This window comes from Petaurus breviceps, unplaced genomic scaffold, assembly GCF_028583685.1.
Source record: "Petaurus breviceps papuanus isolate PSGF00001 unplaced genomic scaffold, PetGlider_PUasm1.0 225, whole genome shotgun sequence".
NCBI classification, from domain to species: Eukaryota; Metazoa; Chordata; class Mammalia; order Diprotodontia; family Petauridae; genus Petaurus; species Petaurus breviceps.
In genome coordinates this window covers 695,749-723,125 of record NW_027185889.1, presented here as the reverse complement: position 1 = coordinate 723,125, position 27,377 = coordinate 695,749, and the positions used below count along the sequence as shown (strand labels likewise).

Below are 27,377 nucleotides of genomic sequence, written 5' to 3'. Positions count from 1 at the left end.
TCATATTATTTGTAAATATAGTGGCCTGTTTATTTTGGAAAGGAAATATACAGGGTGTGTGTGTGTGTGTGTGAGAGAGAGAGAGAGAGAGAGAGAGAGAGAGAGATCTCACACACACACACATATATCACATACACATATATATGTATGTGCATGTATATAATACCAAAACTTCATAAGTAATCACTTAACTGTTAATATATCTTGAGCACCATGCATACTCTAAGCAAAGTAAAACTGGATGGGAACTCAGCAGTTCCTCCTTTGACCTTGCAAGTAATATTGATCCTGCTAACCACTCAATCCCATCTTCTCTTTCACTACCAAATCTGGTTTCTGTCCCTAATACGGCATTGAAATTGCCTGTCATATGGCCAAATCAAATGATCCTTTTTTCTGGGTCCAAACTCCTTCCATGTATGTGAAACAGTTCATGACAGCATCCACTCTGATAGTTTATCTTTGTGCCATGTCTCATCCTTCAGCTTCTGACACTGCACAGTCTTGGTTTCCCTTTAGAATTCCTGTCTGATAGCTTCTTTCCTTGCTTCCTCCTCCTCCGACTCTCTAAGTGTGAAAGACAAACAGACTCATGTCCTTGCTTTTTTGCTCTTTTTCCTCTACAATCTTGCAATTTCATCTGTGCCCACACCTTGAATTATTGCCTTAAGTAGATGTCCCACAAGACTCTAGTTCCAAAGTTCAGTCACACAAGAGACCCAATCTCACATTCCCTTTCTAATAGATATCTACCTGGGGATCCAGTCAGTAGTTTAAATTCAGTATGTCCAAAACCAAACTCTAGCCAAAGGGATGGGGTTCGGAGAATACATACATATACACGTATACATACATGAATATGTCTGCAAAGATAGTGAATGTATATACACACATATACATACAGAGAAACATACACATATGTGCATGCAAATTAAGGGGAAATATATTGTGTGTATATATACATACATATTTCCATACATGTGTACAAATATAACTATATAAAATTAAGAGAGAATATGTATGTATCTGTGTATGTGTGTGTACACACATAGAGATGCACACATACTTCCCCTTAATTTATGCATTCTATTGATAGAACCATCTGGGATGGAAATCAGCGGCTCCAGATTCTTCTTCATTGCTCACCTATGAATAGCTGTGAAATTCAATCAATTCTACCTATACACTAGTTCTTGAAAATGACCTCTCTTTACTGAAGCCACAAGTTCAGGCCCTTGTTTCCCTTGGCCCAAGACCATTGTGATACTCTACCAATTGATGCCTCCATGCCTATCTATTTTTTACCACCAATACCTACATACTCTTCCTACTGTACTAATCATATCATTACTTTATTCATTAATTCATCATCTATTCGAAAACCATTAGCTGTTCCACACTGCCCACCAAATAAATGCCTTAAGCTATGATTTCAAGGTCCCCCACAGTCTAGCTCTAATCTACACTAAAAATTCTTGTACTGTAATTTTATTTCCACATCCTTTACACAGAAGACGTCAAACATAAACTGAGGATCACTTGAAGCCATAAATCTCCCAAGTGCATCTGAACCAGATCAAAATGTAGCAGGGAAATATTTAACAAAATAAATAAAAATATACCACAAAACATAGGTAATACTGCATCTTAAAAGGAAGTCAATCTGTGGTCCACAGGCATCCTTAATTGTGGATTGGCAGACACCTTATGTATAGATTGTTAGGTTAGTACCAGGTGGGGAGTCCAGAATACTCATCTTCCTGAGTTCAAATCTGACCTCAGACACTTTCAAAGTATGTGACCCTGGGCAAGTCACTTAACCCCATTTGCCCCAGTTCCTCACCTGTAAAATGAGCTGCAGAAAAAAAAAATGGCAAAGAACTATGGTATCTTTGCCAAGAAAACTCCAAAGGGGTCATGAAGAGTTGGATAAGAATGAACATCAACAATTATGCGTGAATTAAGTTTCTCTTGAGTTCAATTTCACTACTGTACACTATAGCAAATCTGGACCATTCTTCTCCACTCTTCTGCTCCCTCACAAATGTTCTTGTCTAGCATTCAATCCATTGTGTTACCTAGCTACCAAGTTCTTCCTAAAATGTTCCAGTAGAGTAGAATCTCTTACCTCCCACTTCACAGCTCTAATTCTGATGGAGTTCCTCCTTCTCTCAAGCCTATATCTGTCCTACAATTTCTAATCATTGTACCTAGTTTTGCCCTCTGGGGCCAAGTAGATTAAATTTAATCCATTTCAACTATGTCAGCCTAAATTTTAATTCCTTTTAATATCCCCAGAATCTAGCACATTCATAGTACCTTGAACATTTTAGATATTAGTACAGTTAATGGAGAATTGAGTAGAGTCTCAGAAGACAAGTTATTTATTTCTTTGTTTGTTTGGGTGACCTGAGTATAAAAGGCAAGAAATACATACCACCCTCAAAGGTAGCAAGAAGCAAGGAAGTGGAGAGATTCTGTATGTTATTTTATCATTTAACTCCATGTAGTCCAGCTCTCATTAGAACAAGAATACCCTCTATAACATTCCCAACAAAGGAGACATTCAACCTCTCTTAAAAACCTCCATGGAGAGGGAAGCCAGTACTGACTCAGTTGGCCCCTTACACTTTTGAATGGATCATATTGTTAGGAAATGTTTCCTTAGAGTGAGCTAAAATCTACAACTTCCATTCAATGTTCCAAGTTATTCAAAGTGGAAGAAAAAAATCGAATCCCTTTGATGTATCATAACTCTTCAGATACTTATAAACAACAAAGTCTTCTCTTCTCTGGGTTAAATGTGCCTAGCTCCTCCAACAAATTTTAATATGAAATTATCTCAAAATTTTTCAATATCCTAAAGATCTTAAAAAACTCAAAATCCTAAAAATATAAACTCTACTCAATCCCAGGCAAATATCACATTCAGGAAGAAGAAATTATCCTCAGTTATCTATCTGGTATTCAGCAAACTTGACTAGAAGGAAGTTCATCTCCTATATCACCCAACGCCCTCTTCTTCCTAACATTTTCATTCACACGATCCTATGATGCTCAAAAAGGGGTCTCATTTGGGGCAAGATGTAACAGTGCTAGCAAAAAGAAAAAAGAAAAAAAATGGGGCGGTTCTGTGGCACAGTGAGTAGAGTGCTGGCCCTGAAGTCAGGAGCAGCTGAGTTCAAATCCGGCCTCAGACACTTTACACAAAAACTAGCCATGTGGCCTTGGGCAAGTCACTTAATACCAACTGCCCTCCAAAAAGCAAAAAAAAAAAAGGTGTGGCAGTGCTCTGGTCCACAGGAAATCAATAACTCTATTAAAAGGATTACACTCAACTTAGTTGCACTGGATAGAGTCCTAGATTTTATACTCAGATGACCTAGATTCATATCCTAATTCTGTCACACACATCTCTTGAGTGACCTTGGGCAAAATGTGTATCTCTTGGTTTCTACTTTTTTCAATTAACAAATATTAGACTTTTCTTCCTCCAAGCTCACCAAGGGAAAGAATGGGGAAGAGGTGGAGAAGTAATAGGAAAAGGAAAAGACGGGAAAAGGGAAGAGGAGGGAGAAGGAAAGGAAGAACAGGGAGAGGAAGAAGAGGTAGAGAAGAAAGGGGAAAGGAAGAAAAGGAAGAAGGAAAAGAGGAGGAAAAGGAGGAAGAGGAACAGACAGGGGAGGAAAAGAGGAAGGAGAAGAAGAGGAAGGAGAAGGGGAAAAGAAAGAGGAAGAAGAGGGAAAGAAAGAAGATGGAGATGAAGGGGAGAAGAAGGAAGAAAAGGAAGAGGAAAAAGGAGGAAAAGCAGAAAGAGGAAAAAGCAGGAAAGGGGGAAAGGGAAGGGGAAGATGAGGAGGAAAGAGAAAGAAGAAAAGGGAGAAGAAGAGAGATAAGGAGAAGGCCGAGCATGAGGATGACGAGGAAAGGAAGAAAAGGAATAGGTGAAAGGAGAAAAAGGAGAAAGAAGGGAAGGAAATGGGGAAAAGGGAAGAAAAGAAGAAGGAGAAAAGGGAGAGGAAGAAGAGGAAAAGGAGAAGGAGGAGAAGGGAAAGGAGGAGGAAAAAGAGAAGACCCTTATAATAAATATGCATAGTCAGGCAAAACAAAAGTCCACACTCCAGGATCACTGGAAGGGACTTCTTAATTCATGTAGTTCAACCCCTTTGTTTTACACATGAGAAAACTAGGCTTAGAAAAATTAGATGACTTACCCATAATTGCCCAGCCACTAAGTATCTGAGGTAGGATTTGAGACCAAGTCTTCCTGCCTCCAATCCAGCACTCTGTCTACCACAACATGCATCTTTTCCTAACCAACAAAATAAGGGATTTGGACGAGAGGACATCTAAGATTCCTTCAAATCCTAATCTATGATCCTATGATGCTAACTGCACCTCACCATGCTAAATGTTAACACACAGTTGGAACACTTGAGCCTGGGTAGAGGAAAATGTGTACAAAGGATCTACCAATCAATAACCTAAACCAGGTTTAATGAGTTCTGGGAAAAACAAAGCTCTGCTAACACTTAGTTTTTGCTGGATTCTGAGACTTTCACAGGGACCTGGATACTGAATTAGGTCCTGGATTTGTCACTTACTACATGCAAGTAAGTCATCCAACCTCTCTGTCCTCAGGTTTGCTATCTCTAAAATGAGAGACAGCTAGATGGTGCAGTAGATAGAGCAATGGACCTGGAGTCAGAAATTCATCTTCCTGAGGTCAAATCTGGCCTCAGACACTTTCCAGTTGTGTGATCCTGGGTAAGTCACTTGAACTTACTTAGCCTCATTTTCCTCATTTGTAAAATGAGCTGGAGGAGGAAACGGCCAACCACTCCAATATGGTTGGCAAGAAAACACCAAATGGGATCACAAAGTGTCAGACATGACTGAAAATGACTTGACAACAAAATAAGGGGATTGAACTGAGAGAAATGATTATTTCTTTCATGTGTTAATAACTCTTTAGTGAATTAGGACACAGGGTTTTTTCCCCTTTTCTACTTCCTCATCCAGAAATCAACCAATGTGGGAAGTCTTGCTCAAAGACTTACCTGGTCAGGTTGGCTAAGATCTAATCAAAGACAGCAAAAAAATCCTAAATTTCCATGAATAGGTGGATAGGAACACCCATATTTTTAAGGGCATATAAACTGCTAGCCTACCACCATAATTCATCTTTGGTCCAAGAGAGAGGAGGCCAAATGACTATTCCTTTTCTTAATAAAATGACTTCTATGGGGTTTCTAAGGTCCTTCTACCTCTAACTCTATGATTCTAAAAATAATTAGAGAGCAAAAAGTAATATATTTCCAAACTAATCTGTCAAGCATAAGTGTCTTATAACTTGCTTCCTCCAAAGCCTCAAAAGCAATAGAAATGACCATTTAAGAACAATGTTACAGAATTAATTCCCAACTGCCAATGTTAAAGTTTTTAATTTTCTAAATTAGCTCTGAAAATAAATGAGAATTAAACATGAGATCCCTTGCATATTCACTGCCCACAAATATGCAGTTCTTCCTGTAAAGCTGGTTAGTGAAAGATGGTGTGATTTCCGTGATGGAATCCTTCGTTGTACATTAGTTTTCTCAGCTATTTCCACCCATGTTTTTACCAAATGCATTTTGCATGGGTGCAGATGGTAAACTTAACAGCTTAGATTATTCAACCAATTCTCTTCTGGAAAATGGGGCCTACAAAATTCAATTATCGGCCACTATCTTAAATAAATAAAACTTTTATCAGTAAGCTACAGCTACATAATTTGCATAACTAATTCTTAATAAACACCAATCAGAAATATCATTTGAAGTAATTATTAAAACAAAAATCTATATTCAAAACAGGGAAACAGCCTTCAAACAAAATTTCCAGTAACCTTCCATGAGCGTTCAGAAATATTTTTTAGGACTTCTTCTATTTTTCTTTCTTTTAGAGCTAGAGATTTGATAAGGCACTCAAATCAGGATGCTCCCTCAAGATTTCCGGGATGCAAAGGAGCTTCTTTAGCTGATAGAAGCTCTTGGAAATACATGCCCAAAAGTTGTTTTGGGTTTTTATAGACTTGGATGTTTCATCTTTTTTCAACTTTTAAGTAAACAGGATCTCTACAGAAAAATACCCCTGCCTTTTCCTTACAAGCATCAGATATAAATTCTCAATACTTGAGAGAAATACTGTTATTGGGAGGTATATATAAGAAGAATTATTCTCATTCTCCTTGCCTCCAGGAGGCAGAACAAATGGAAATAGCAGGGAGGTAGATTTTCTCAATGTAAGGGAAAAGATTCTAATGATTAGAGTTGACCTTAAGTGAAATAAAGGCAGTTAGTTGACACAGCAAATAGAGCACAGGGCTTAGAACCAAAAAGAGTCATCTTCGTGAGTTCACATCTGGCTTCAGACACTACTAGTTGTGTGTAGCTACTTTTAACTATGAGCTAGAGAAGGACATGGCAAACCAATCCAGTATCTTTGACAAGAAAATTCCAAATGGGATCACAGAGAGTCAAATATGACTTTAAAAATGACTTAACAACAACAAAAAGCGAATTGTGTTGCTTTAACAATAAGTGTACTTTTTCCACTGGTAATTATCATAAAGTCTTACTGAATAATTATTGGAAATGTCATAGAGAGGACTCCTGGTTGGACTCCAAAGCCTCTGAGATCCCTTCCAACTCTAAAATTGTATGAAATCACATTCTGTAAGACCCAAGAAAAATGACCTGCTTTGTGGTGTCTCCCCATTTCAATTATTCCTCTTCCTTTTTCCACTTAGAAGAGAAAATAGAAAGAAGAGGTCTCTCAACTTTAAATTTTATGTAGGTTGAAGCTCAACTCATGATATCCTCCCAATCTGTTTTAGAATATACCTTGGTTACTAGGATGACCAGAGGCAGCTATAAAGCTTTTAAGAGTAAATCAATCCTTAATATTTCCCTGTATTCAATGTGGCATCTGCCTTTTACATCTTCCTATGATTTTAGGACAACTAATCTTTGCAAATCCAACCAACAGTTCCTTTATTGATTGAAGTGTTTTATTTTTTAAGCAAATAAACATACCTTGGATGTTTTTCGGTTTGTGAATAACATGATATTTTTACACAAATACAACTCCACAGTTTGCCCCAACAATATCAAAACTGACTGGTCACTGATGTTTTCACATATCTGAAAAGGAACATCTATTTTGGGAAAACAAAAATATTCAAGCTACAAAGTCCATAGTGATTTTACTTAATTAGCTTAAACTTAACTTGAATTTTAAACTACTGTCAAAAGTAAAACTCTAAGTCTTTGGCATAGATTTGTTTAGAAGTTGTTAACTGTTCTGATTGTGTTTCTCTGCATGTATATGAAACTTGAAGCCATGTGAAACTTATCTGTAATCAGGGAAAGATATTGCAAATATACTAAAAGCAAGAGAAAATGTCAGGTTTTGAACACTCTGGGAAAGAGTTCTTAACATGGGGTCCACATTTCACTGGGTCCAGGAAACTGGATGGGGAAAACAACATCACATCCTTATTTCAATATAATTGGCATACTTTGAAATTGCCTATCTTTTATTTTTATGCATTTAAAGGTACAATTCTGAGAAGGGGTCCACTGACGTCAACAGATTTACGAGGAATCTAAAATACATAAAAGATTAAGAATACCTACTCTAATCAATAAGATGCAGAATTAAAATCAGAAATTTCTGAATATTATTGCCAGATTTGCCATTCAACTGACTCATCTGAGTCCAATTCCATTACCTCAATATCTCATTACAAAATTAAAAAGGAATGAAAATTCAAAAGATTCTGTGGTCTCCATATCAGCAACCAAAGAAAAAGAATTCCTTGTTTCATAATTGATTCAACAATCAATGAATGTTTGTTCAGTGCATACTATTTGCAATACCTTAGCGAATATGTCTTATGTCTATAAATGGAAGCAATACTTATTTCAATTTGAATGATTTTTCTAAAATTAGTGAAATAATGGTTCTGTACTCACTTTAGAACCCTTAATGTAAGTTAAGATGGGTATGTAAAGATTTTTGGTAAGTCGTTTTTCAGTCATGTTTGACTATGTGCTCAAGTCATTTCAGTCATATCTGATTCTTTGTGATAACATTTGGGGTTTTCTTGGCAAAGATACTGGAATAGTTTGTCATTTCCTTCTCCAGATCATTTTGCAGATGAAGAACTGAGGTAAAGAGGGTTAAGTGACTTGCTCAGGTTCACACCGCTAGTGGGTGGTTTGTTTTTTGAAGTTCTGAAGTATTTTTGTTTGTTTTGTTTTTGCTTGTTTTTATTTTTGAAGCAAGGGCTTCCAGATTTAAGCCAACAAATCCTCTGGGATTTGAACTTAAGAAGAGGAGTCTCCCTGATTCCAGACCTGGTACTATATCCACTGCATGACCATATATATATATATATATATATACACATATATATATACATATATATACACACACACACACATACACACACATATATACACATATATGTATATATGTATATATACACATCCATGCTAAAAAGAAAATACTAAGATCCAATTATTAGTAAATTAAAGTCTTACATCTAATTCATTGGTAAAAAAAATTCTCATTCTGAGGCTTAAAGTAAGATGCTAGATATAACTCAATATGTGAGAATGAGTATCTGAGCCTGAAATTCTACTACAAAAAATAAAATTCTACTACAAAATAAAAGTCATAAATTGAAAACATTCTTATGAAAAATTCAAACATATCATCATTAGCAAAAATCACAAATGGCTCTACAAATAGGAAGGTGGAAATTAGTGACAGCATATCCATAAATTAGACCCTAGTTAGTTAACTTACATTTCAGTTTTATCCATGACAGCTATAAACATATTTTCAGGGGCAAGGGAGGCCTATCATTTCATGGATTTAGAAAGTTTACACAGTGGGGATTTCTCCAATCAACACAAATGGATTCCTCTGGAACAGTATGACAGAGTTGCTTTGAGTTCTAGGGATTTACCTGCCCTGCCTAGGATCCTGTAATCAGTATATGTCAGTCATTGAACCTGGAGCCAGCTCTATCTAATATAAAATCTGTCTCTCTCCACCTCACTTCTCTACCTCTTTATGTGAATGAGTGTTAATTAATTAATATGGTCATTCCATAATCCTGGTGATTTTAGACACTGGGAAAGGATTGTGATTCAACTTGCTCCACCTGATGAGGGCCAAGCCCTGATTGAATGCAAAGCATGGGTTAAATTAGTGGGTGGTTTGCTTTGTGAAGTTCTGCAATATTTTTGTTTGTTTTATTTTTGCTTGTTTTTATTTTTAAAGCAAGGGCTTCCAGATTAAGCCAATTTAAGGGATGTGCAATAAATGGCAAATAAAAAATTTTGTAACTGATTTAGGAAATGCATGTAACAAATATAACTTCATGAGTAGTTCCTATTTCACAGTTTCAGCCACATTATAATATTTCCCCATAGAAACGCTATTCCCACAATTCCTCAATCAGGGTATTCATTACCATGGAAGGAGCTACTATGTATTTGGAATTCTTTTTCTTTGACAAATGCTAGTCCAATTCCATTATCTCAACCACTCATTTAAAAAGGGAATGAAAATTCCAAAGATTATGTGGCCTCTTCATTACTCCAGTAACCAAGGAGAAAATTCCCTCTCTTCCTCAAACAAAATGCAAACATATAAACAGTCATTTAGACACTACTGAGGCACAGTAATCAATCTTATCTAAGTATTTTCTTGACATTTTTCTTCTACTAATGAGGTGGTACTTGTGGTTTGAGAAGTCTGAAATCAACTATCATTCCTCCACTATTGAGACTTGAACTCTCCACCAATTATTTGTATGCGATCAGCTAATGATTGACCATTGCCACCTGGACCCAGGCCTTCCAAAGTCAGACAGTATGTATGTAATGAATTCTAAAGACCCTTCCAACACAAAATACAAGACAATTGAAGATCTGTGCTCTGATGATTTGAGTGTCTTAAAATCTTGTGCTTTTACAAGGCATGGCTTAATGACTACAAAATCTGCTAATGCTTTCAAAAGCCCAAACAAGAAATTAATCAATGTAATAGCTATAATTGAAGATAAACTTACAGAAGACCAAGTATCTGAGAAGTATAATCTACCATGCAACTTAGATTAACTCTTCAGGAAGACCCTTACTAATTGAAATTGCTAGGAGCTTTGTATATTGATAAAATAAAAATAGAGAGAGAGTAAACCAAGCAACTAAAATTAATTTGAAAACATGGCTCTAAATCCTAGAGGGTTATTATTTCTTTCCCTATCCAGATTCTCACATTTTGTCCAGATTGCCTCCAACAACGGATAAAGCCAGTTGCCACGGGCTTCACTATGTCCTTGATGACACCAAACATGGTAAGCACCAGAGTCATCAGTTTCCAGAACTGCCTGCTTTACTCCTAGGGAATAACTAATGTGGAATATTTCCCAGTGGCCAGCACTTATTCCCATTTTTATGATCAGAGAAACTGAGGCACTAAGTTTTTAAACAACTAACCTTATATCAAAATCAAGTTCACATTACAGAAGATGGACATCGAATCCAAAGTGAGGCCTTTCCACTGGGATGAATTCAGGTACTCACTTTTAAATATCTTAGGCAATGGAGGTTTACAGTTACACGCAACTCACATGTGCTATGTGTTTCCTTCAATTTATTCTCTAGCGTGAGACACTTCTCTAATTAGATTTTTAAATATCACCATAGAAGGGAACATGTTTTCAGGCTTTTCTTGGGATGCCATGACATAAGCTTGAGCTCCTTTGGAATTCCTGGGTCTAAGCAGCAATAACCAATTATTACCTGATTGCATATGCATATGTATGCATGTGTATATGTATATGTATATAGATGTGGACTTGGATATGTGCACATAGATGTATGTGGGCATATGTTTGTATGCATGTATGTATATACATATGCATATGTGTGTGTGTGTGTGTGTGTATATATATATATATATATATATATATATATGGGTTGAATAAAGCACCACCCACCTGCCCCCACTAGAATACTTTGGCATGATGTAATGGAAATGCAAATTTAAAGATCTTCCCTGCCCTTAGGCACTTTGATAGGCTTAAGAGACTCTGAGTACCTTCCTTGATTTGAAAATATACTCTGCCTCCTAATAGGCTGAATGTGGTCACATGGAACCTGTGGCAGGAGGCTTGGTTTTCAGGAATGCCCACACCTTGATGCTGTGTGATTGGTCAGTGGGTCAAGAGGGTGGTTACATTCTCTGACCCAGAAGAAGGCTATATAATCCCTGATGTGAGGCTTTGCTTTGGGGCTCACTTTGAGAAGTGTTCTGTGATTTGATGAGACTCTGGGAAGCCGTTGTTGAGAGCCCCCCCGCTTTGAAAAACCCAGATGTTGATTTGGTATGGATGTAATGGTTAGACAGTTTGGAAACCTGTCTGCTTGATCTGTTTCTCTGTCTTGATAATTCTGTCTGTATACTCTGAAGTTCGGGGTGCTGACATTTTTCCCCTGAACTAGGTAAACAATATATGTTTGACTGATTAAAGTAAGCTTGTTAACCCATTTTGAGTTGCTTTCCTTTATCAAAACAGATCCAAGAACCTGTGTTGGCAACCACCCTGGGGACGCTGGGGTGCTTGCTGCTACACATGATTAAAAGAACACTGATAAAAAGAATCAGTCAGTGGACCTTGGTCTGTATCTCAGCTCTACTACTTAATTACTAGGTGACATTATAGGCACATGCATATGTGTATACCTATATACACACATGCACAAATAAATACATACAGGCTTATGTGCGGAGAGAAAGAAAAAAAAAGGAGAAAGCAAGGGAGGGAAGGAGGGAGAGAAATTTAGGGGAGCGGGGCTAGGTAGTACAATGGCTAAGAGGCTAAGCCAAGATTTAGGAAGATATGAATTCAAATCTGCCTTCAAACACTTGCTATCTATAACCCTGGGTAAATCACTCAATCTCTATTCATCTCCGTTTCCTCGTGTATAAAATGGAGATAATAATAGCACCTACCCCCCCCAGGTTGTTGTGAGAATTAAATGAGATAATAATTGTAAAGTGCTTAGCACAGCGCATGGCATACAGTGGGTATTATATAAATATTAGCATATATTATATGCATATATACATATATACACATGCAGACAGACATGTAGCATATATAGATATACAGATATGTATGCATATGAACACATATACATACATATTATATATGTATATATTGATATATAAACATAAACCAATGGCATTTATTCATTAAATAATTATTGGGCTTCTATCACTGGTAGAGTGGATGAAAGTTAGTCCCAAGTATTTGAAGCTGGAAGATTACTGGAGATTATTATCCCTAATCCCTTTATTTTGGAGAGAAAGGAGAAGAGCCCCATGAATCAGATGTGACTTGCACAATGTCACCTAGCTAGTAAGTAGCAGACCTCAAACTCAAACCAAGGTCCTTTGACTCTAGTTCTTTTAATCAATATTCTTTTTATCACACCAGAGTATTCTGGAAGTTGGGGTGGGGAGTGTTTTATTCATCCACTTGGCCAGATGAATAAATACAGCAAAAAATTCAACAGAGGAAAGTGGCAAATAGTGTAATAAGGTTGGAATATTCCATTTACATAATGTGTATATATAACTAGGGCATGTTCAACATAATTAGGCAAAATTAATCACTGTATTATCATTGACCTGGAACCCAGGAAGTGCAAAATAATTTACAAACTGACTTTTTTTTCCAGTTTCCTTGAGTTTATCATAGTGGCATGAAATCTGAGAGTTGGAAAGCATCTCATTGGATCTGCCAAAATAGTTAGAGAAAAGTAGCTTCTAAATACAGGGGAAGCCCCTTGATAGACATGCCATTTTCAAAGGTATAACATTCCAATGCAAACTCAATGATTTCTTTTAGTGGCCAGGTTTGAGTTCAGATGATCAATAACCTGCAAGAACTCACTAATAAGAAAAGCCACAGGAAGGCTTTTTTTTTTCAGACAGTTCTCAGTAATGGTAAACACTGGTCCCTTTTAAGTACCTGGCCTCTCCTTTGGAATCCCTGATATCTATTCTTCTTTAATCAGCTCTATTGGAGTGCAGGCAATTAGAACTCTGCTTAAGAAAACATTTATGTTTGCTGACTGAACCTGACAAAGAATATTTTTTCTGGGCCTTTCCTTGGGTTTGTTGGCCAGTTGAGAATGAGCAGTTGTCCTCAATGTATTTGTTCTATCAAATGGGTAAAGCAATATAACCAGAAACTAAATACTCCAGAGTAAATATGGCTCCCTGCACAAATTAAGTCCTCAAATATTTATGTGCTGGCAGATTTTTTTTTCTTCAGGATCCAGGGTCATGATTCTATCAGCATAGGGAGCTCTCACAGAAGGGAGTTCTTCAGCTAATGCAGAACTCTAGCCTTCTCTGTGACTCAGAATCTTAGAAAGGTTTCTGGAAGAACCAAGTGGTTAAGTTATTTGCCCAGGCTCACCAAGCCAACAGATATTAGAGATGGGACCTAAACTTAGGTCTTTGTTGTTCTGAGGCTAGCTCTCTAACTACTACACCATATTGCCTCTCTTGAGTAAGAATGATCATGAAAATTCAGTTACATACAGAGCATCTCGAAGGGCTTAGAAATTGTTTGGGGCTATTAAAGCTCTCAAAATTGCACTAAAACTACTGGAATACACCATATGGTAGTTGAATTTTTACAAAGTATTCCACATTTCCCCTCCCCCTTGCACCATTTGGGATTTTCTTGGCAAAGAAACTGGAGTGGTAGGGGTGGCTACGTGGTGCAGTGAATACAGCACAGGTCCTGGAGTCAGGAGCACCCGAGTTCAAATCTGGCCTCAGACACTTAACACTTACTAGCTGTGTGACCTTAGGCAAGTCACTTAAGCCCAACTGCTCTGACTTTCCCCCCTCCAAAAGGCAAAAAAAAAAAAGAAACTGGAGTGGTTTACTATATCGTTCTCCAGCTCATTTGGCAGATGAGGGAACTGAGGCAAACTGGGTTAAGTGACTTGCCCAGGGTCACACAGCTAGTAAGTGTTTGAGGATGGATTTGAACTCAGGAAGATAAGTTGGTATTGACTTCAGTCCCAATACTCTATTCACTGTGTCATTAGCAGCCTGAGGCAGTTCACAGATGATGCAAGGAAACAAAAGGTTCAAAAATGTGACTTTCCCAAGGTCATATAGCTAGTCTGTGACAAAATCTGGGCTCAGTTCTTGTGATTTCAAGTCTAGTAGTCTTTCCACTATATAAGACTTACTTGGGAAAATTACAAAAGGAAAAATAGATGGAATCAATATCAAGGAAAATCTTGTGTTTCCCAAATGTTGCATGCAACATCAAATAGCAAATAACCAAAATCATGAACCATGAACACAAGGAAAATTGGTTTAAAAATTTAAGAACAAAAGACTCATGCAGAACAGAGCCTTTGGCCTAATTTTTGCACTGGAAACAGTTATTCTCACTCCATTGCTTCCTATTCTTCATCATTTAATTCCCTACACAAGAGTTGCCCATAATAACAGATGCTGATAATTCTAAAACACCTCAAATCCAATTGCTATTATTTATTAATTGTTTTTGGCTCTGGCAACAGATGCCAAGATGAGTTGATTTCCTTTTCTGAATTAGGAAAATTTCAAACACATAATAGCCCTTTTGCTACATGATAAGTGAGTCATCTCCCCAAAGCAATTAGTAATTCTTAAATAAAAGCAATTTGAGAAGAATTTGGTAACACTTTAATTATTTTTTCTGGCAGAAAACCACCGGAGACTAATCCCTGTCACATGGGCACACTGACACCTGGAGATAGAATTTCGAAGAATCAAGGGCAATTTTAGGTCCAAATCTTTTCAAGACTTTAATGTGTGTCTTATAGTTAACACCTCAAATAATACCTCAAAAACATTAGCCCTATAGTGAATATAAGTGGGATAACCTAATTTTTAGTATGTGACAAAAAAAGATCTCTTTAGGATTACAATCATAGGCCTAGAGCCAGGACAGATATCCAAGGATGTCTAGACTACACCAATTAATCAATAAACATTTATTAAATGACTAGTATGTGCCAGGCATATTAACAGATAAGAAGGCTGTGACTAAGAGAAGTTTCTGAGACCATAGGTCTAGAATTGGGAGGGATTTCAGAGGCCAGCTAGTCTAACCCCCTCACTTTATAAATGGAAAAGAAAATGGTAATCCAGGGACTTTACCAAAGTCACGGAGGAAAAAAGCAAATCCAAGTCCCTTGACTCGAGAGGCAATACCAACCAGTTAGCCTCCTTTCATGTATTGAATAAAGGTTCCAAAAATGCTCTCCAAATTCTATAGAAGTCTTGATCACTTTGAACAAGTTTATTCAGGCCCATGGGGAAATAACTCCATATTTCAATTACAGAAACACTGAATGGTTCTATCAACCTGGTCTATGGTCCATCTAGTTTAGAAGGAAAACTTGTATATGGGGTGCAAAATGAAAGCTAAACACTTTCTTTTTTTCTTCTTTTCACTTAAATGTAACAAAGACAGTCAAGGGCAGACAGACAAATCATATTTTTTAACTATATGAAAGGATGGATGGATTAATGAATGAATAAAAGATTACCTTTTGCTGGGTTGACTTTTATCCCTGACCTATACAGCATCTCCTCGTTCTGCCAGTCCCCATTCCTGATGGCAGTCTTGAGTCCATAAAAAACAATTAGTGCACCTGTGGCATAAAAAATCAAACTCTTGAGAAAGCGCTTTTGGGCTTTGACATAAAGGGCTCTGGCGCCTACTGTAATTAAGAGGCAGAAGCCCATACTAGGTATATACAGCACACGCTCTGCGATTACAAAGCCGACGTAGAAAAACAGATTTGTGGCGGGGACAAAAGGAACTATTAACAAAGACAGTGATAGAACAACGATGTTCTCCGTGGAAGGAAGCAGTGACCGCCGGGGGATGTGGTTTTTAATGCCATTCTCTGCTTTCTCTGCAAAGCTGGGCTTAGGCTCTGAGTCCTGGTACTCTGCATCTGGGTGGCAGCTGTTCCCATTTGCATTCTGCTTGCCATTGGCGATGGCTTTTCCATTGCACTCTCTCTTGGTGCTTGGGCTCCTCAGGCTGAAGTAGGCCAGGAGAGACAGTCCAGTATAGAAGGCCACAGTGTGGAGGTTTCTCCAGTCACAGATGGTTTTTATCAATGGTACTGCATCCATGGACCAATCGAAGCTGAGAGTATCTGGGCATAACAAAAGCCAGAGGTTCTTGGTTGGCAAGTAAAGGAAGGTCAAAGTGCGTGCCATGATGCTGTCTGAATCAGCTGCAGGATTATCTGAGTTGGAGAAGCTTGGTGGTTTGTTCCCCATCCAGTACAGGCGGGCTCCCAGAAGTGAGGTTCCCCAAAAAGTTAGCAAACCAAGACTGAGGAAAAGAGGCACATTCTTTCTCTAAAAGAAAGGAGACAGAGGGGAAAAATTATTATTAATGGAAGAAAAGTTGTTCTACTCCTTATATTCAGCTATAAAGCTGAATTGTACTTTGTAACACAATTAAAAACACACCATTACGTTCCAAATGGATTACTTCATTTCCATCTGCTTGGAAAGCTACTATAGATTCCCAGTTCACCAAGAGTATTCAATCAGTCTTTTGATCTTGATTCTTCTCTCTCTCTCTCTCTCTCTCTCTCTCTCTCTCTCTCTCTCTTCTCTCCCTCCCTCTTTCTGGTTTTTTGTTTTATTTTGTTTTAGTTTGGCTTTCAGGTAAAAGTGAAAGATCCATGCCCAAGAAGGATACATTTGACAACACAGGTAGATTTTATTAGTAAACAGCAAAGTCTCCTCTGAGAAGCCTATCACCTTTTGTTTCCAGTCTTCATTCTCTCAGCTGAGCTTACAAACTGTGCTGTCATAGGCTGCACGGTGCTGTCACCCATTACAGGCAAATCAAACATTTTAAAGACTTTTTATGTTCTCTACTGATGGCCATAACAACAACCTCCATATGTCTTTGCACTTCAAAATTCCAGGGCTGATGATATTTTATTTGCAATTTGCTAAGTGAAATGGCTTCCCCAGTGAAAAAGAGGGGAAAAGATCTAAGGAAGACCAAAGGGTGCTCCTGTTATTCATTCATTTATTCATTCAAATATTCATTTTATTTTGTATTGCTAATATTTACTTAGCACAGGAAAACACTGAACCCTTCCCTTTCCCTCGTTCTTCTGCCCTTCACTAGTCCCTAAGAGATATGGAACAAACCACCTTGTAATTGAGCTACCTTGATTGGTAAATGTCTAAGTATGTTCTCATTTAGTCAGTCCCCTAGCCTCAGACCAGATCACTGGACCATGTGTCAATGTCCCATACAACATCCACCTTGACCATCTTGACATCCACTATACCACTTAGCACTTAACTCCATCCTCCAGTACTTTTTTTACTTCTTGTTCTGGTCATAATGATCAAACTAATACTACCATTGTTCCTGTAGAGAGTGTGTCAATTAGTTGCTCTATCTATCATATAACTGTTATCTACCTATCATCTATTTACCTATCACCTACTATTATCTATTTATCATCTATGAATTTAAAACCAGAAGGTCAGCTTTAGAAGTCATCTAGCACAAAGCTATTGTTTTATATATGAGGAAACAGATTCAGAGATATGTTCATAGGAATACAGATCTAGAATCAGGAAGGACCTCAGACCTAACTGACCCCTTCATTTTGAACATGAGAATACTGAAGATCTAAGAGGTTAAGTGACTTTCCAAAGGTCATAAAGAAACAATCACCTGTGGCAGGATTTAAACCCATGCACTGAGTCTGGTCAGTACTCTTTCTACTATACAACACTGCCTCCCATCCATCAGCTCAAAACCAATCCCTGTGACACTATCACATGTATATCCACAGAGCTCAGCACAGTACCAGGGATATAATAAACAAGAAAGGTTTTTTTAATTAATTTACCCACTCTAGGTGAAACACTGTGCCAAATATTGAAAAGGACTGAAGGCAGCATAAGAATCCAGGTACTCAAGATATTTATATTAGGACAGCATGTGTTTATACACATGCATATGTATGATGTACAGGTAATATATATATATATATATTCATATGTTTGTACCCATGTTTCACTGTTCAATCATTTCAGTTGTGTCCAACTCCTTGTGATCAGATTTGGGGTTGTCTTGGAGGGGTTTACCATTTCCTTCTCCAGTTTATTTTATAGGTGAGGAAACTGAAGCAAACAGGGTGAGGAGACTTGTCCAGGGTGATACAGCTAGTAAGTATCTGAGGCAGATTTGAACTTGGGACTTCCTGACTCTAGGCCTGTAATAGTAATGGAATTCAAAGGTCCCCCTGTATTGGCTTGGTTTTTGGTTTGATTGTGTTAAAACCCAGAGCTTGTTAATCCCACTTGTGGGATGGACTTGTTGATGTGAAAAGAGAGGGCTGAACTGGGAGGAGCTGGTGACGTAAATTTAGAGAGACACAAGAAAAGAGAAGCAGAAGGACTTTTTGGAAGCAGCACCTTTGGAGGCAGAGAGAGACAGAGAGGATTGCTGAGGGCCACTTTGACTTACCCTGGACTTTTGAGACCTGCCACCCAGAGCTGCCAAGGACTGAGGAGACATGGCTGTTTTGCTGGTACTTTGTCTGTCTGTTTTGATGTTGTTTTGCCAGATTTGTCCACTGGTGAAGGACAGTCTTGTTGTTGCAGAAGTCTGGGAACCTTGCTGTTAGTTCAGAGCTACTGAGACTGTTCTGCAGACAGAGAGTGACTACTGTCCACTGGTGAAGGACAGTGCTGTTGTTGCAGGGGTCTGGGAACCTTTCTGTTGGTTCAGAAGCCCTGAAGAAGGATTTCTTGTTGTATGTTTACAGAAATCCTGGAAGAGGGTTTTGCTAATGTTTTCAGGGGTCCTAGGACTGTTCTGCATACAGAGAATGAATTAATGAAGAGACTGGCAATGTATCTAGTGGCCTTGCTAAGCTTTGCCTCCCCAGGAACAAAGATTACTGAGAATTTGCCTCATGTCAAGATGAAGAAAAGACTTCCTCCATTTGGGTATTAAGTGCTGTGCTTAAAATTGTTGTAACTCTGGGGTAGATTCAATTGTGATCCAAGGGTGGGGAACTTTTGACCTTTTTGTGTTCTGTGATTGAACAAATGAATGTACTTTACTTATGATTGGAAACTAATCTCCATTTGAGAAGAAGGGCTTTGTGATAGACTAAATTGAATGTACAGCCTAGGGGTGGAGTAGTATTTAGAACAGGGGCTTTGTGATTGATTAAATGAATGTAATGTACAAGGGTGGAGTAGTACTTGATTAAATCAGGTAGTAATTGGAGATTATTGAATCACACTTAGTAAATGCTGTAATTTGAATGATTTTTGATAAATAAATTTTGATTCTATCTGTTCTTAATTTGTCACTGAATAAAATGTAGAGCACCTATGCTGGTATTTTGAACCTTGGGAAGTTGCCTTTGCTTGGCATTACATTACAAGGCCCAGCATGTTATCCACTGTGCCACCTAGCTGATCATATGTACACATGTACACACACACACATAGCATACAAAGGTCTTTGAGCATATACACACACACACAAAATAGAGTCTAGCACAGAAGTTTGCAAGAGAGTTACAAAGTACTCCAGGAGGCCAAAGAAGAAAGAAATCATTTACAGAATTTGTGCTTCACATGATTATAAACTATATGAGTTGTTCCTACCTAAGTCCTTAGCATAAAGTTTTCACATAAGTCAGCCTTTCACAGGTAACACAGTCTCTTAGAATCATAAAATCTTAGACTGAAAAGGACTTTAAAAGTCATTTAGTTCAAGCCCCTCATTAATTTACAGGTGAGGAAACTGAAACTCATAAAAGTAAAATGACTTGTCCGAGATCACACAAGTAATAGGTAGCAAAGCCAGGATTCAACCAAGGTACCCTGATTCCAAATTAAGTGTCTGGTTCTATTTATTCTGATCCCTACAACACCCTATACCACACGGTCTCTCTTTGTTGAGCTAGGTAATTAGAAGAGTAATATTCGACTACAGTTACCAGACTAAATAAAAATTAAAATGCCAAATTGCTAGTTTAAAAATAAATTTTAAATAAATAATACTTTGGCTGACCAGGCTCCTTCCTTAAAGGCAATAAAAATGCTTTCATGCACATTTCTCCTCATGTGCTCTAACCTAGAATATAATATAACTAGAATAATTATATAACTTTCCTTCTTCTAGGCACTAAGCTTCTATTAATGAAACACAAAATTAAAATTCCCCCCACCACCACCTTTTTAAGGCACTTTTCACACTGTTAACTCATACGGAGTTTTTGGTCCATTAAAATCCCTAAGATCTTCATAAGAATTGCTGTCTGGCTACCCCTCCCCTATACTGTATGTGCTCAGCTGGTTTTTTGACCCAATGTAGGACTTTACATTTACCCCTATTAAAACATATCTTCTTAGATTCTAGCCTGTCAAGATATATTGAATTCCAAGTCTGTTACTCTACATCCCATATCCCTATCACTTCTACAAATTTGATATTCGTTCTGTCTATAGTTTATCTACATCATAGATTCAACACACACACACACACACACACACACACACACACAAGAAAAGGATAAATCCCAAAGCCTATTCCAAAAAGTCAATGATCTATTAATTACTGATCTTTCAGTTCAATTATTCACCTAGGTCTGTATATCCCAAAGTATCCCACTCAACTCCTGGGACCTCAGGTACATCATGAGACACTACAACTTCTAGTTGAAACACTATAATACTATGTCAGTTAAGGGAAAACTGATGAACCATGGGAATGGAAACTTCCAGGAGCTATTGGATAGTATGGAGCTCTGGTAAGAGGTCATAAGTGGAGATAAGTTAGCAAAGAGCAGACAGTTAAGAACTGTGTATTGGTGAATGCCTGGATATATGAGAAGGGGAATTCGATAATGGAGTGGAGTTCTCTGAGGACCAGCAGCTGAGAACACAGAAAGGAAACTAAATCAGTACAGAATCACAAAGTCAAGAGACGAAAGTTTCAGGAGAGACAGGATAAGGATTTTTTTTAAAAAAGAACTCTAAATCTGGTAATCTTTCAGAAACACTAGTTGGGAATCAAAGCCAGACTTTAATGGGGTAAAGGAAGTAGGTGGCGAGAAATGAGGTAATATTTGTAAAGGACTTAACACAGTGGTTGGAATGTAGTAGGCACTTAATAAATGCTTCTTTGTAGATCACATATTTCAGAATTCTGAAAGTGAATGGATGGAAGAAAAAAATAAGGCAGAAGTGTTAAATGTAGATATCTCTCTGTCGCTCTTGCTTTCACACATAAGATAAAGTATTGCAGACATTTATATAGTACACTTGAAAGATAATTATCAGAAAGCTTTTCATAAACTGAATTATACTTGATACCATCATTTTTTGGACAGATGCTTAACAAATGTCTGTTGAATTCAACTGAATTGCAGTGGATTTTTTGGGGGGTGGGGGGGCTATTATAAAGGCAGGAAGGAAACAAGCAGTTTTAGAGTACCTACTACATACCAGGCACTGTACTAAGCACTTAAAAATATTATTTCATTTGATCCACACAACAACCCTTGTAGATAAGTGCTATTATGATCTGCATTTTACTGTTGAGAAAACTAAGGCAGACCGAGGGTAGAATTTGAACTCAGGGATTCCTGACTACAAGACTAGTGCTCTATTCACTGCATTATATACCTAACTTAATATAATTAAATTTTCATACTGCATAATCAAATGTATTTTGCTAAGTAGATGTGAACTTCACTTCCTGAAGAGAACCAGTTAGCAAAGTTACCTCATGCAATTATTCATTCCACAGTATTGATTAAGAGATTTCTACATAAGTATGTTTGGGGGTGGATTAAGCCTTTCAGCTCTGCATCTATACCCCTATCCATTTATCACCATGTTAGTGACACAGACCCTTCACTGCCCAAATCCTTTCGTGTTTCCTGCCTCAGTTATGTCAGAAAGCTTGCAGTACAGCCTGATACATGGTACTTCCCTCTCCCACTGTCTTTGAATCTAATTTTGGATTTAAAGGAATTTAAAGTCCAACACTCCCAGTTGATCTACTGCAGTCTGTAATAAACATAAAAAGATGCAAGGACACACATAGCCAGCCTGTATTACCAGCAACCATATCTCCATGTTATTAACAAGAGATAAAGAAGTACATTTGATAGTCCCAACCAATCAGACTTTCCTTTAAACTACAAAGAGATTCTGACTGTTCCTCAATGGTTAGACTAGCAAGAAAGATTCAGAAGGAGAAAGGGAGGTGATGCCTCTTAGGAATGTACCAATCTAGGGGAAACAGACTGCAGGCACTTGAATATACCAATCATTAAAATCTGACAGGCCAAATAAAGGTACATGTAGAAGTTGGTAGTATTTTTTTCCTTCCAAGCCATCCTGAATTACAGCATTTCTCCCTAAATGTTCCTCTTCTTTCCTCTGTGGGGAAATGGATCTAGTGTAACCAGCCTGTACTACCCATGAATACACATATCAAGGGAGAACTAAAGAATACCAGAAAAGTTACTCAGATAATACCAGAGATTCTAGGTCATACTCCTGTAACATTGAGAGTTTCTATTTGGTTTCTTTGTTCTCCTTCCTGTGAAGACACTCATTTCTGCAACAAGAGAATAAGAAATACTAGCCCAGAAGTTGAGGGTCTCTCCTCTCACCCCTCTCTTCTCTCTCTAACTCTGCCTCTCTATCTCTTTCTGTCTTCCTATGTCTCTCTTTCTGTCTCTGTCTTTGTCTCTCTGCATCTGTCTCTTTTTTGTCTCCCTGTGTCTATCTCTGACTCTGTCTCTGTGTGTGTCTCTCTCTCTTTCTCTCTTCCCACCCCCACCTGCAAACAGGCAGATTCAGAGTGGGAGAAAGGTACATACCCTTATAACTGTTGGCAGTAGCTGCTACCTTCCTACTTTTATAGTTTACCTCCCCTTCCTTGCTAATTTTGTGTGCAAAGCAAAATGCCTGCAGTTAGTTGATGTTTTTTCTCCTTATTTTCTTTTAGATATTTCCATTTTATGTTAAGAAAGGACTTTTGAAAAGCCCAATAAGCTCCAAGAAAATTATTCAGCCTTTTCCACCTTTGATTCAGCAAGAGAATGAGTTTCTCACAATTTATATTCAGAATCCCATATGTCTTTCTTTAATGTGTAGTATATAATATATTAACGCCATCTTGTTTGAAAGATTACATAAATAAATTATGAGCAGAAGTTTATAAATGTCTGGCTCAAAAGAAAAAACAGTGAAAATGCCAGAGAAAATAAAATAGCAATAAAAGGGATTTTGGATGTATTAACAAAGTATAGAAATAAAGATAACAGAAAGTAGAAAGTAAAGGGACAGGAAGCCATGAAACCACAGTAGAGAGGTGGGAAACCAAGATATACAATGTTTCTGAGTCTGAAAAGGGTTGGAGTTTGGGGAAAGTAACTTTACACTAAATGACTGCAATCATTTTCCTTAGTCAGGAAAAAACAAATGTTCTTGAGTCTTCTCTTTATTAGAGAACCTTGGATAATGCTGCATGGAATTCTGATTATGTTTCCTCTATAATAGTGATGCAACATTTTATTGGTCCTCTTATTCTCAGATGCTCAGAACATTAGAGTGAAATGAAGTGACCAGACAGTGGATGAAGTGCTTGGGTTTAGGGTCAGGAAAATCTCAGTTCAAACTTTGGCTCAGATACTCACTTAGCTGTGTGACCCTGAGCAAATTACATAACCTCTATGTTGCTCCCTGTCCTCTTCTGTAAAATGAAATGGCCTCTAAGATTCTTTCCAGCTCGAAATTGATAATCCTTTGACATGAGTACCTTTCCCAATCTATTCTATACAGCTAAGTAGTGAAGTGAATAGAATGTCAGAGTTGAGATCAGAAAGACCTGAGTTCAAATTCTACATCAGACTCTTCTTAGCTATGTGACCCTCTCAGTTTCAGTTTCCTTATCTATAAAAAGGGGATAATAATATAGTATGCTTCATGACTGTTTCTGAGAAAAAAATAAGATAACATATGTAAAGCATAGTGCCAACTTCAAAGCACCATACAAAAGCTAACTGTGGGGAAGTTAAGTGGCACAGTGAACAAAGCACTGGGCCTGGTATCAGGAGGACCTGAGTTCAAATCTATCCTCAGATACTTACCATTTACTAGCCGTGTGACCTTGGGCAAGTCACTTAATCTCAATTGCCCTGCTTTCCCCCCTCTAAAAAGAAAAACAAAGCTAACTGCTATTATTACTGTTGTTATTATTATCTTATCCTAATCAAAGAAAAGCTATAGATCTTAGATCCTCTGTCTCTAAAATTCCACCCACTCTAAACCTTAAGTTTTCTAGATCTGCCCCCATCAACAAAAATAACTAAAAGGAAATAGAACCATAGGGTAAAAGCTTTCATAATTTGATTTGGGAAACAAATTGCAATGACTATGCCTCTTCCATTACATAAAGAAGAAACTACCCATTTGGAGAAGATAAATGGGAAGTACAATAGTGAATAAAGGAGATTAATATTTAGAAATAATTCTGTTGTGCATATGCAGCAAAATTCCAATTTTATACTTTGGATTGGGGCCAAAGTAATCTGTTATAAAGGGGATGTTTTATAAAAACAAAAACAAAAATTGGAAATTTATGCTAGGATAGGGGGAGGACTTGCAAAAAAATGGGAAGAAACAGAAGGATGTTTAAGTTTCTATTAGGAAACAGATTTAGTCCTGGTAGCCTGGGGGTGGGGGGAGGGGAAACGGATGCAACTGAGGAAAGGAAGGGTAGCCCCAAGGGAGAAGGTCAGGCTGAGCAGGTTTCTTTGCTGTCTGTCACATAAGAGGAAGCCAAGGGAAGTAATCTTAAATATGTAAGAATCTCAAAAGGGAAACTGGACTAATGCATGGCAGAAGGCTCTGTGTTTAAACCACATCTTAACTGAGGGGAAGTGCCTGAGACACTGTGAGCTGTTGCCAATGTCTGGGCACTGAACAGGCTTATGTTGCCATAGTCCCTATTATTTGATAAAAGTAGCATTTCTGTCAAAACTGTAATCTGTAAAAAGAGAATTTTTCTGTACCTGAATATCCCTCACTCCTATCACCTTCAACCTATTCCTAATCTAATTTTACATCCAAAATAAGGATAGGAATTGTACCGGTGAATTCATTGTTACAAGGAACTCCCAGGGGAGGAAGTGCCCTCTGCCAGAGCAGGTCGGCAACTTTTCTACCTAGAGCCTTGAGTTGCCTAGAATTCTAAGAGATTAAAAGCCTTGCTTGGGTCCTAGGGCCAGTATATGTGAGAGGTAAGACTTCAGTTTAGGTCTTTCTGGCTCCAAGGTCAACTCTCTATTCCCTACTCCATGTTGGCACTCTTTCTATCAAAGATAAAATCTTCATTCCTCTAGTTCACTGTAAGTTCCTTGTGAATAGGATGTTGTCTTTTTTTTTTCACTTTGCTTCCCCAGCACTTAGAACAATGCCTTGAATATAACAAGCATTTAAAATATGTTGATTTCATTTGAAATCTACTCCTTTGAAATATAAGTTGAATAGTTCCTAATACGAAGAAAACAAAATATAATTGACAATTACAAATATCCAATGTAAGTTATCATTTGTTTTGACCTTGTGTGTATATATATTTATAGAAGATATACATGTGTGTATACACACACACACATATACACATACACACAAAGAGTCTATTTATGTGTATGTATGTATATAGAGAGATAGAGATAGGGAGTGACAGGAAGGGAGGAAGAGAAAGGAGGGAAGGGGGAGAGAGAGAGAAATGGAGAGCTCACATAACTAAGTGGTACAGTGGCTTAGAACCAGAAAGACTCATCTTCATGTATTCAAATCAAGCCTCAGACACTTACTAGCTATGTGACCCTCAGCAAATCATTTAACCCTGTTTGCCTCAGTTTTCTTATCTGTAAAATGAGCTAGAGAAGGAAATGGCAAACTGAGCTGGTATCTTTACCAAGAAAACCCCAAATGGGATCATGAAGAGATATGACTCAAACAACTGAACAACAACAGTGTGTGTGTGGGGGGGGGGGGTGTACTGGAAGTAAAGGGAGCAAGAAATTGTAAATATTCTATTTTTAAATAAAACTGGAGTCAATAACTGCTCTGACACCTCAAAGCTATGTAATCCTGGGCAAGTCACTTAAACTCTGCCTTAATTTTCTCAACCATAAAATGGAGTAATAACAGTAACTTATTTTGTGCAGAGAATAAGAGTGAGCTGAGACCTGGGTTCAAAGTAAATTTAAGTGTGGATTTATTGATCAAGTGTGCGAGTGCCTGGAGTATAAACTCAAATCAGGCAGCCCCAAATTGGGGTACATACAGTGCTTATAAAGGCTAAAACCACAAAAACCACAATTGGGAAGGGGAACTAGCATAAGCAAAGACACTCAGAAGCCAAGAATTGCCATTGGTTAAAGCTAATTATATAATTATAGCTCAGAGCTAATTTGGGAAAATTGTGCAAGGGTACAAGGGTGCAACTTTTCCTGGAAAGGGATCCCTCCCAGAAGAGGGTGAAGGGTACACAGTGAAGGCGTGAAGGGTCGTTGGGTAATGGGGACAGGCTAGGGGTCATGTTCTGGGTAAAGGGTAGAGAGTATTGGGTGATGGGGACAGGCTAGCATCATGTTCTGAGTATAGGGTATGGGGACCCTGCTTGGTCAGCAGCAACAGAACAGGGTGGTCTCTTCTTTCTGTTTTTTTTAAAGCAATTGGGGTTAAGTATCTTGCTCAAGGTTATACAGCCAGTTATTTCTGAGTGTGGTGCTAAGTATCTGAGCCCGGATTTGATCCCCAGGTCATCCCAACACTGGAGCCAGTGTTCTTACTAGCTGAGCCACCTGGCCACCCCAGGGTGGTCTCTTCTTAAGACAAATTTGTACCATAACCCTGGGACTGATCCTTGTACATAGTGATGTACAGAATACTAATTCAGGAAGTCGGGGGTTAGGGGACTACACCTTGGGCAATACCCAAGACTATGCCTTAAGCTGTTTTAAGCTATTACAGGATGTAGGATAGAGACAAAGACAAATATAAAGGGGCTTAATGGTGGGCTCCAAATCAGGTGGCATGTGATTTGGGTTTGGGCACAACACTTACCCTACAGGTCTGTTGTAAGGATCAAATGAGATAATATTTGTAAAGTGCTTAAC

At 38.0% G+C, this 27,377-nt stretch overlaps 1 protein-coding gene across 4 annotated transcripts in view; it reads right to left on the bottom strand.

The window, feature by feature from the left end:
- The window catches only part of TMTC2 (transmembrane O-mannosyltransferase targeting cadherins 2), a 570,414-nt gene that overhangs the window by 273,138 nt on the left and 269,899 nt on the right, over positions 1-27,377 (bottom strand). For all 4 annotated transcript variants that reach the window (XM_069095098.1, XM_069095096.1, XM_069095099.1 and 1 more), the window contains one exon: positions 15,696-16,524. In XM_069095098.1, the coding sequence (XP_068951199.1) occupies positions 15,696-16,524 (829 nt within the window). The remainder of the gene's footprint in view (positions 1-15,695; positions 16,525-27,377) is intronic.